Source organism: Anopheles coustani, chromosome X, assembly GCF_943734705.1.
Source record: "Anopheles coustani chromosome X, idAnoCousDA_361_x.2, whole genome shotgun sequence".
NCBI lineage: Eukaryota > Metazoa > Arthropoda > Insecta > Diptera > Culicidae > Anopheles > Anopheles coustani.
The window spans coordinates 17,477,614-17,489,001 of NC_071290.1; the positions used below are offsets into that span (position 1 = coordinate 17,477,614).

An 11,388-nucleotide genomic window follows, 5' to 3' on the forward strand; every position below is an offset into this window, starting at 1 on the left:
ATATGGAGTTTCCCGTCGTCCAGCGGGATTCCCGCTGGACGGCGGGAATATTCGTGCGAATACCGCTGTGTCTAGCCGTCGCTATACATACAAATATTAAAGCTCCCGACTGATTTTTGCAGACTGGGGTGTTACCTTTAAAAACAGGAAATGCACAACATTTGATTGCCCTTTACTTCCGCCAGCCTCTGGCATTTTAGTGATTTTTTTGTGCAGCGTCAGGTGGATAACGCAGTTGGATAAACTTAAAATCATCAACTTTGCTTCCACGCGAATAGAGAAATATTATTGATCCCTCGTTTGTATTATTGTTGTAGATGTTATTGTTATAAATAGCATTTATTTTTGTTGTAGATGTTATTGCTATAAATAGCTTTAATTGCAAAAATAAGTTATGTGAGTTGTTGTATTCAATGCGCGCGCGATAGAAGTGATCACGACTAGACAAAGTTTACCGTTATTTTGAATGTTACCTGTAAAAACAGGAAATGGATAAAGCTTGATCTTATATTGCTTCTGCCCTTGTTAGAAGGTGGCTTGACCTAGCGGCTGGTATAGCTGTGATTTGTTTCCTTGGCGTCAGAAGAGCAGGTTTAAAACGTGCAAGTGCGTAGGTGTAAAATTGAACGTATTAGGATAAGTTTAAATGATCAACTTTACATCCAAGCGAATAGTTAAATTTTATCAACCACTCGATTGTAGTATTGTCGTGCATTCGTACTGTTACAAATAGGTTCTATTTCAAGTCGTTTGACTTGTTGTTTAAATTGACCTTGAACAGTGGCCGATTTTTACAAACAAGATTTTCAATAAATGATACACTCGCCTATAACAATGCGCTGTGCATATTAAATGCATTGTACTTTGGGTGTACCGAAACGTTTAAACTAGAATGACAAACATGTTCTTGCAGTTATATTGCTAACTTTTTTTATTTTTCATCCTATTTTTACAAACGATATTTCAAACGATAGGTTTCTTCAAGACAAACAACTTGATGCATGAAACGTCTTTCTATCTCTTGTTGTTTTGGAGAAATTGCTCAACAAAGTTGTAAAACCGTTCAAAATCATGAATCTTTTATTCTTCATACCTTCGTCAGTTGTAAGACGATTGTGTTGAATTGAGCTGTGTTTCACACTTCAATGATCTTTAGTAGTACTATACTTTGCCTGAAAGATTATTTTACCTACTACTAACCGTTGCAGAGATATTTTGGATTTAATTTATGCATTTATTGAGCTTTGGCTAATAGTTTATGTTTGTTTTTTATCCTACAATTCGCCAATCAGAACGGCAAGACGGAGAGGAAATGAAACAAATGTATGAAAACACTTGCGGTCGGCCATACACACACAGCAAAAATGCATACATTTTGTGCTCTCGATTCGTCGCACGCATACACGACTCGAATCGGTAAAACCGCCTCCCATACGATTTTTGATGGTGCGTTCACCATTTCTACCCTGCACCCGCCGTGATCGCCTTCCATTCCAACCCTCATCCACAAGCTACCGAAGTTCTCGCGCTGAGAGGCGGCCGGCCTTTTTTTTTGTATGGAGTTGCGAAAAAGTGGGAAGAGAAAATGAACTTTCGCTTGTAGGCATTGGTCGAGTTTTTGGTGTTACTCCATACAAAAAACTTATAAAGGATATCCAAATATATCGCCACGACTAAACTATGAGCTCACCTCTTTGAGGATAACCTTGGTGACCACACCTGCACCCAAGGTGAATACTACCCAGGTGCGTTCATCTCGAACATATCACATCCGCAGTGCATTGTAACATATTAAACATATAATAACTCTTCATCGACGTACCCATTATTTTATTTTTGAAATTCATTTTTTTAATTTTAACTAATTGAATTTAGTTCAACTTGCTAGTTGCTTTCCGCACCTTGTGCTATTTGTATATAATGTCATACACATGTATCAACCTTTCTGGCGTTGGTTACATATAGTTGTCTCATCGAATAAGAGGGAACAGGAACTATCATTAACGGAGAGTCAGTCATCAAGTTGCGGTCCTCAAGACGCGTTCAGGGCTCGTCGATATTTCCGAGTAGACAAACATCGTTTATTTCTCTGATAGTAACGGTTTATACGTGAAAGTAACAATAAGTTCCAAACAGTGTTTTTAAGTGTGAATATAAACATTTTCCCTTAAAACATACTTTTTATCTCTCCAAAGTAAGCTTAACTACAACTCACGAGTGCTCTTTCACAGCTTGCGGAAGAGATTAGAGCACTGCAATTGAGTTAGAAAATATTCCCGGCGCTAGTCGTTGACTTCCTGTCTCGATTTTTGTCAGCATTACCAGAGACTATCCGTATTTCTACGATTATTAAAGTGGTGCAAACTTCACACTTGTTTAAGCACTCCTCATTAACCCCTATTGTTATCAGGTCAGTGAACTTTTTTGTCTAATACATAGTATATCGTTTCTCCTATTTATATCCTGCAAATCAGAATTTTTGTTTTTCTTCAAATTAAAATACCTGAGAAGCCCGTTTGGATTAAGAAGCATTTGTGATAAATGTGGTGTCGTTTACCATGCTTCTCGCTCTCTCTAGTTCTCGAGTGGTGACTTCGTACATGCGATGGGCACGATGCCCAACATTGGTAAGATGCCGCAGAGCGACCCTCAATAAAAAAGAACAGAGAGACAAACGATTCCAGAAAAGACAAGGAGAATATGAAACAGTCTGTCACGTACACAAGCATGAAATGTTCCTAGGCATGTAATGATTTGTAAAAAAAATGTAGAAGCTTTCACACACATGCTTATTATTGTCGATACAAAATGTGAAGAGCACCTGGATAGTGTAGAAGCTTGCTAAATCTAGAAGAAATCTGGTTGGCCTACGTCGGATTGAGCCAGTTTTAACAAAATTTCAATTGCTTAATCAGAATGAATTTCTATCTTTTTCGTAATTGGTGCAGCCGTGCAGCTTCCAATAACACAAAAATGGCGGAAATCGCTGTTGACATTTACAGCTTGGGATTATTCTGCAGCATGCATTGCGAATTAAATGGAAAGGAAATTGTGGCACTGTGCAGTTGGGTGGTTGCATCGTGCTATTCTTTGCCTATGAAAACGTACATCACTAAAGTTTCTGATACTATTTAACAAAAATTTCAAATGATAACAAAACAATAACCAAACGAACAAATAACGGTAGCGGTAGTAGAAAATGTACATGCCAAGTACCCGTCCAAATCGCTGCATTAATGGCAATTCACAGGTTCTGCGTTATTTATGTTAGTAAAACGTCGATGATGGTAGGGTATCTGCATACTTTATAGTAGTAGTTCATATAATGGCTACATAACCGATACATACTCTATTGTTCGGTTAAAAGCTAGGTTGGGCTCTCTCAAAATGCGGTTATGATTTGCCTAAAGTATCAATTAAATTAATTTTCAATGATCATTCAGTCATCTTGAAATGAAAAAACTGCTTTCAATCATCAAAACATCGCAAACGAGCATATTTGTACAAAAGCAGCATAAGGCATTATGTCAACCACCTGTCTTTTCATGAGAATATTCAGGACATTGTTTTATCACATCTGCCAATTTTAATCCTTAGTGTTGATGGTATGTAAAGAGATGCACACGATCCGTCAAATTGCATTTTACTTGAACCGTACCATTGGATTATTTTTGTTGTTCAGAAAGCCATCTTTATTTTGGCGCCGCTGATCTTTTCTTTATTTGTGTCTTTTTGTCTCGTGGTGTATTCATTTATTTTATTCGTTAGGTTCAGGCGCCCACCTGTCGATTTAAATTTATCTTATTATAAGCTATCCACGGTGTAAGGCACATACAACCTGTAGCAATTTATCTATTACGAAACAAATGCAAAATGATCGTACTCACAATAATTTTATTCTTCGTCTTAACAGGAAACCAACGAACATTCGCGTTACAGATTTTACAAAATACCACAGCCAACAATGGTAATGGACGCCCAGCCTTCGCCGCAAAATGTCGGACGCGAGTTTGTTCGTCAATATTATACTCTCCTCAATAAGGCTCCCGATCATCTCCATCGTTTCTACAACAATTCTTCAAGCTTTCTGCATGGTGGTTTAGACGCTAAAAGTCTGGAAGCAACGCTCGTGATCGGCCAAAAGCAGATACACAGCAAAATCCAACAGCTTAACTTCCGTGACTGTCACGCCAAGATCAGTCAGGTGGATTCACAGGCAACACTAGGGAACGGTGTGGTAGTACAGGTGACGGGTGAGCTGTCGAATGATGGGCAACCAATGCGTCGTTTCACGCAAACATTTGTACTTGCCGCGCAGTCCCCTAAAAAGTACTACGTTCATAATGACATTTTCCGCTATCAAGATTTGTACTCGGACGAAGAGCTAGATGACGCAAGTGAGCGAGCGAACGGCGAGGAAGAAGCCGTCCACCAGCTCGTCAACGATGCTACTGATGGTGCACTTGTTCTTGGTGATTCCAAGCTTGTTGGTGCGACCACGCACAACGTTGCGTCCAGTCTAGTGAATGTCGGTGTTCACCAACATCATCCACAGCATCAAGTTCCGTCGACGCATACCGCTCAAAACACTCAACAACAACAACAGCTATTCTATCCTGCGAATGTGATAAACTCATCGTCGGTGGTTCTACCGGCGGCCTATGGCGCCCCCTCAGCAGCTCAAACGCAAACCACTTCCCAGCAGCAGCTCCTGAATGGGCTCCACGACAACATGCTGAAAAGTGTGCCCACCGCGGATAGTGTTGCATCTACTGGTGTTTCGCTCCTATCGTCAGCTAATATTGAGCATGGGAATGTTAGTACTGGAAGTTCCAATCTAAAGTCGGTGGCTGATCCGAGCAATGTCGCTATACATTCGCACCTCAGTCAAACCGTTGTTTCCAGTCAACATCAGCCTCTTCAATCGCTTACCCAAATTCAAGCATCGACTGTTAATCAACTTGGAATATCTCAGCAGCAACAGAATCGCCACCAGCTATCCTCAATAAACGATTCGGACGCGGTGAAAAGCTCTCTTAACTCGAATGATGTGAATTCAGGGACCACAATGCCCGGAATCGTTTCATCTGCCCATGTCGATGCAACTGCGACTGCACTACAAAATGCCTCTCTGCTTGATCGCAATGCCACCGATTTAGACAAACAGCAGCAGCAACAGCACAAGCCGCCGCAACACCAGCAACTACATTCGCATTCCCAGCAACAACAAACACATCAGCATCAAAAACCTCAGACATCCGGAAGTAGTATGTTCGGAAAGCAACAGCAAACGGCTTCGGTCACGTTAGAACCTAAAACGTACGCTAACTTAGTTAAATCTGGAGTTAGTGCTAGTTCCCCATTGAGTTTTTCCTCTACAATGCAATCGTCACTAAATTCACACAACCAGCAGCAGCAGCAGGGTTCACAAAGTAGCGGTGGAGGAAGTAATCACCCTCAACAGCATCAACAATCGCAACATCAGAGTTATAATGCAAGTTCGGTTGGAGGTAACAGTCGGCAACAGCGAGATATTCTTTCACCTCCACCAGTCGTTGCAGCCTCAAACGCTTCTAACGGCGGAGGTTTGGGCTCAAATGTAGTGGGAGTGAGCAGCAAGTACAGTTCTGACCGTCAGGACGACAGGATCAGCGCTGGCCTCAGTGGTTCTGGAACTGGTATGTCTCAGCAGCGTTCGCAACAACTGCGGCCGCTACGTAGCAACGGCACTAACAGTAACTCGTTGAGTGGTACCGGTGGAGGTAGTATGCGACAACAAGAAGGCCGACAGTCATCATATTCCAGGCAGAATTACGACAGTGAAGGTACGTGTTGTAGTTTTGACATACATAGTGTCCAATATATTTCCATACACTGTATTCATCGAGCCGTAGAGCTCACTCCACAGTACTTCTTCTTCTTGGCTTAATGACCTCGGTTGGGATTCGAACCCACGCCGTCGAGGTGGTGGCCCATTTTCTAACCGGTGCTACCGCTCGGCTGTCGCGGACCCTCATCCCCCTCCACAGTACATAGGCTTTAAATTTTTGTTGTAATATTGTACTGTGTTTAAATGACATGAGACATACAAATTTAGTAGCTAATTTTCCAAGAATGAGTTATTCAACCTTCGTTTGTTGATATCTCCATACTTCCCTAACCCTCCCGAAAACCATGCCTCTAAAATTAATTGAAAACAAGTAGAGCTCATTGAAGACACAAAAAATTTTACACATACTGCATACATAGAGACATAACACAGGTTAAATTCATCCACGTAGTGGATGGGGAAAGGGGGGTTCTCACACTACCCCCCTTACCATAAAAATGGTAAAAAGGTGGTCTCTAAATCGAATTGCCTCTTTCATATTGTTCAATAATAGCCTAATAATAATTTTAAAAAACATTCCAAAAAACAAACAGTTGCAATACACTAAACGAAAATAAATTAGGGATAAAGAGAGTTTCCATTCTACTGTCTACGATAGATACAAGATACTTCGCCAGTTTTTTACCATTAGTGTTTTTTACCAGTTTTACCATTTTTGAAATCAGTAAAAAATGAATGTTTTTAGAATTACGTTCAGTCGAAACCACATCATTTTTGGATACAATTGGCATTAGTTATCTAACTGAGTGGGTTCCTTGGTGCTTTCATTTAAAATTAACCAATTGGAGCAAGTATTAGAAAAACTCTGCTTGAATTCCAGTTGGACCAAGACGACTGCGTAACAACAGTTTTAGTTTAGGAATCTTTGGTTTTTCTTTCTTTATGTCTTGGCCTGACTTTATGACTTGGCCTCCATTCGAAATCGCTCTCGGTCGCTAGCCAAACTGATCCAATTCCGTATCCCAGCTTTTCTGGCGGCTTCAGCTACGCCATCCATCCATCCGATGGACAGGTTGGAGAGGGTGCACAGGAAATTCAAGCGTCTTGCTGTCAGGCGATTCCTGAATGACCGCTCCGCTACCTTGCCTCCCTACTCGGTACGTGGCCGTTTTTTGGGGCCGGTTAGCGTCAAGAATCGCAACAGCCACGCACGCTCGTTGGTGATCGACAACATCCTCCACGGCCATATTGACTCTCCCGACTTTCTCGCAACCATTCCTTTCTATGTCCCATGTATGTTTAGTTTAAAGATTAGACTTTGTATAGCCTAATGGGGAACAATTTTATAACAAAATAACAATAACAATAACAACATTAACCTCAATTTAGACCTACCAAGCTTCCTTTGCATTTCGGGACAGGACCGAAAAGTCCTAAAAGGATTTTACGCGGTGGGCTTTTCGGTGTCATTCGCATGACATGACCAGCCCACCGGAGCAAGTCTGGCAAGTCTACTTCGCCAACAGTGGGGTATCTATACAATTCCAAGAGCTCGTCATTATATCGGCTCCTCCAAATTAAGCACTTCCTTCGCTTAGATCGCTTAGAAATATGTTTGTGAAGGTTTGTGGGACAATTAAGAACGGTGTGATATTTACAACATTGGATTGATATCTGATATCAACAAAATTATCTACCTTTAAATCTAGTTTGGTGCACAGTAGAAGGAAGATTTTGCGTGATGCGATTGTGTGTATGTCATTAGAATTAATGTTTTTTGAGCTAAGCAACACCATTTTTTAGTTGTAAAACATGAGAAGGAGGAAAAACCAGAGAGGATTGCATATAAGAGCAAGGTTATTCGATTTAGATACAACAAGTAAGACGAAATTGATACTTGTTTAGTACTTTTTTCATTATTTAAATTAGGGTTTGTTTGAAAACCACTGCTTCCGACACCTCATGATGTGTATGGAGTTAAGTAGTGTGTTTATTCTTTTTTTACTTTTCGCATAGGCGGGAAGAGGCTTAAGAATGTCGGACTAAAAAAAGTCACACTTGAAAAATTAGTTTTCTTATGATTATGTTTGATATTAATTGGTGTGACGGTGGTAAAAATGGTTGTTACAGCAACTATGAGTCCAAAAAATAAGTTTGTTTAATAAATGTAAATAAATTGTTGAGCTGGTAAACATCATTTTCTTTTTTGTTAATTTTTTTTAGCATTCAACACACACGTGTATGTGACATACTTTTGTATGAAGATTCAATTATCCGTGGAATATGATTATCCGGGGACCGAAAAAAATTGGGAAAGATTCTAACAGGCTTAAACATCTTTTATCATTGCTTATTTGATCCTTAGCTGTTAACAAGCACATTTTGCTGGCTATTATATAAACTATAAAACTATATGCTCAGTGCTGCTTATCTCAGTACAATGAATTATTTTGAGTTTCCAAATAGTATATTAAATATAAATAAGCAAAACATATCATTTGGCCCAGTTCAATGCCACTCAGTTCAAATGTAGGTTTTTATTAAAAGTAAGACAGGAAAAATCCTACATTGTTATGAAATTATTGATGTAAGAACATGTATAAGAATATAATGAACCCGTGTATTCTGAAGCACATACTTTTGTTGGAACACAGTAAAAGACTGTGACCTTATTAACTAGTTTTATGTTTTTTGCTATGAAGTTGACCTCCCAACATTTTTGTGTGCTGCATACATCTTCTTATTGCGTTTTTATTCATGACGTATTATTTGATTTATTTCCATTTCTAGATCGTCGCCAAGGTGCTCCCTCACAGTTCGGCGACAACCATCAACTATTCCTAGGAAATATTCCACACCATGCAACTGAAGATGAGTTGAGGACTCTGTTCAGTAAGTTCGGAACGGTTGTGGATTTGCGTATCCTTTCAAAATCTGTGCAGAAAATGCCTGGAGTCCGGACCCCACCCCACTACGGTTTTATAACCTACGAGGATCCCAGCTCCGTGCAGACTTGTCTGTCTAATATGGTAATTGAAGATATATGTAAAATTTTATGTTGTTGCTAAATACTACTTATATTTGTTAATCCGGATTTAATCTGCTGTCGTGGTTAACGGGGACTATTGCGGTGCCTTCTTAAAACATAACGATGACTTTAACCTTTTTTAAATATATACATGTTTTATATATAATTTTAGCCTCTATTTTTCCCTGAAAATTCTCCCGACGGGCAAAAACTTAACGTGGAAGAAAAGAAAACACGTATTCGCGGCCCAGGTGAAGGTAGCGGCCGTATCAATAATAATGGTGGAGGGTTGGGTGGAAACAGCTCCAATGTCAATGGACCACGATCGGGAGGCAACAATGCCGGCCAGTCACGCCCTTCTGGTGGGCAGGGTGGAGCTGGATCAAACCGTGGCAGTGGAGGCCCCAGTCAGCGCAGTATTGCAAGTGGAAATGGAGGGGTTGGCAGTAGTGGAAACCGCGGCAGTGGTGGCAGTGGAGGCTATGGACAACGCTCAGAACGAGGCAATGTTGGAAACACCCAGCGATCACTAGGAAACAGCAGCACTATCAGCAACCGTGGATTTGGTACGGGATTTTAGAATCGGAAAATTGAAGTATAGGTATAGATGGGAAATCAGAACAGCATATCCCGTGTTGGTTGATGGAACGGCTGCATAGATAATGAAAGCAAAAAGCAAATAGCAAGAGTGTACTGTTTGTGTAACAAGTGAGTGATCAGCGTAAATAGAAAACGCTTTTTGTCTCTATATTTCTTTCTCAACATTAATTAGTAATATTACACAGCGCATTAAAAAACAAACTGGTTTGCTACATTTTCCTCAAGAAACTCCCGACTGTTGTCTTCTCCTTTGGCTTATTCACCATCTTCAGTCATGTTCATTTGCACCATATTTTTCCCATTGTGTATGGATAGTCAGTCCTACACGGAAGGTCCGGGTTCAATTGGGATTCGAACTCACGTCACCGGGGTTGCTCCGACGCTTTTAGGCCGATTCTTAACCGGCGGGTCTTCCGAGCCCCCATCAGAGTGTTTATTAATCATTAAGCACACCTTGCCATTCATGTATATGGCACGCTAGTGCTAAAACAATGATTGGCTTGTTGATAAGATTTGGACTCTTGTTAATCCATTTTTTATCGGCAGTTAAGATGGATATTCAATCTTACTTGTAATAACGTTCCACAAATAACGAGCTCTATATGCGATATTGCCCATCAGATTGTATGTTCATATCAATAATTAAATTGTTCTTTGTACAGTAATTTTAAAACGTGCGTACCTTTGATTGAATTATTTTGCGATTCAATTACTTGTGTTCGTCCTTTTGGTATAGTTTAATAAATAATTGTTTTCACCATTCTTTTTAATCACCTACTGCATTATTTACAGTATCGGGCAGTTCTAGAGCGCATCATTCTAGAGGGTTAAATAGCCTTGTTGCTAGCCCATTGCACGTACTTGTGATATATTACACTCCAAAAACTCCAAAAATAACAATATGTTACACTCCAATAACGAATTTTATTTTTTTCATAGTTGAGGGCAAGAAAATCTTCAAAAGATTATGCGTCTGACATCTTTCTGATTTATACGTTTAATTTCCAGATTAGACGATTTCAAACTCAAATAAAGCCAATATGAGGTGTTGCTCAATGATTAATCAATACTGTACATCATGTTGCAAATCTTAAATTGAAATGGAAGAGCAAATTTAAAAGTTTAACAATGGCACGTGATGAGTAGTGAATATATACGAGCACTTCCGCATCATCGCATCGTACTTCCAAGCAACAAATATTATGGAGGACTATAACAATTTCAATGTTAAAAGGCGACTACGTTTTGTTAAACATCCTATAACAACAACAACAAAAAAACAATGGTGAAAAATTACGTGTATACAAAAAATCATCTATTCTATCAAATGATAGCGCCAATGGAATGAAAAGTGGAGCAAATATCAGACTCATGCAAATTGACGATAGCTGTTGATAGAGGTATACAAGCAGGTGTCTTTTGATTAAACAGATAGCTAAGATCAATCATTGATTAAGTGTCCCAAAAATATTAACAATGTGAACGCTTAAATGGAAGAAAGAATGAATGAAAACTAAAGTGTTGTGTGCATGATGACTTAGCTATATTCGATAGAGAAACAATTCATCAACAAAGTCTATTTTTGTTTTATTGGCGGGCACAACATTAGCTACTTTGCGCTTTCTTTAAAAACTAAACAAAAGGTGCTTGGAAAAACTTCTTTCGTAAGCAAACAGGCAATAACGAGAGCCATAAACCACATCCACTATCATTCAAGAACTGTCACGTGAAAATACGGAATCAAGCACTCAAATGGCTAAAGAAAGGTGAACAATTCTTAAAAAGTACGTAGCATAGATCCATGAAACAAGCAAAAATAAAACAATCGGGCTCAGTACGCACTTCGTTCGCTGAGATTCATTAGTAACGGCCACTCAATTCTCTCCCACTCCTCTAAACTAGAGTGGTTTAATCGCTACGATCGAAGTCA

At 39.6% G+C, this 11,388-nt stretch overlaps 1 protein-coding gene across 1 annotated transcript; it reads left to right on the forward strand.

Moving 5' to 3' along the window:
- The first annotated feature begins 2,042 nt into the window (after nt 1-2,042).
- LOC131268719 (probable serine/threonine-protein kinase vps15) lies at nt 2,043-9,606 on the forward strand. Its single transcript, XM_058270978.1, has 4 exons — nt 2,043-2,410; nt 3,914-5,825; nt 8,621-8,859; nt 9,031-9,606. Exons 2-4 carry the CDS (start codon nt 3,965-3,967, stop codon nt 9,436-9,438), a joined length of 2,508 nt encoding a protein of 835 aa, XP_058126961.1. The 5' UTR covers nt 2,043-2,410; nt 3,914-3,964; the 3' UTR covers nt 9,439-9,606.
- The last annotated feature ends 1,782 nt before the right edge of the window (nt 9,607-11,388 follow it).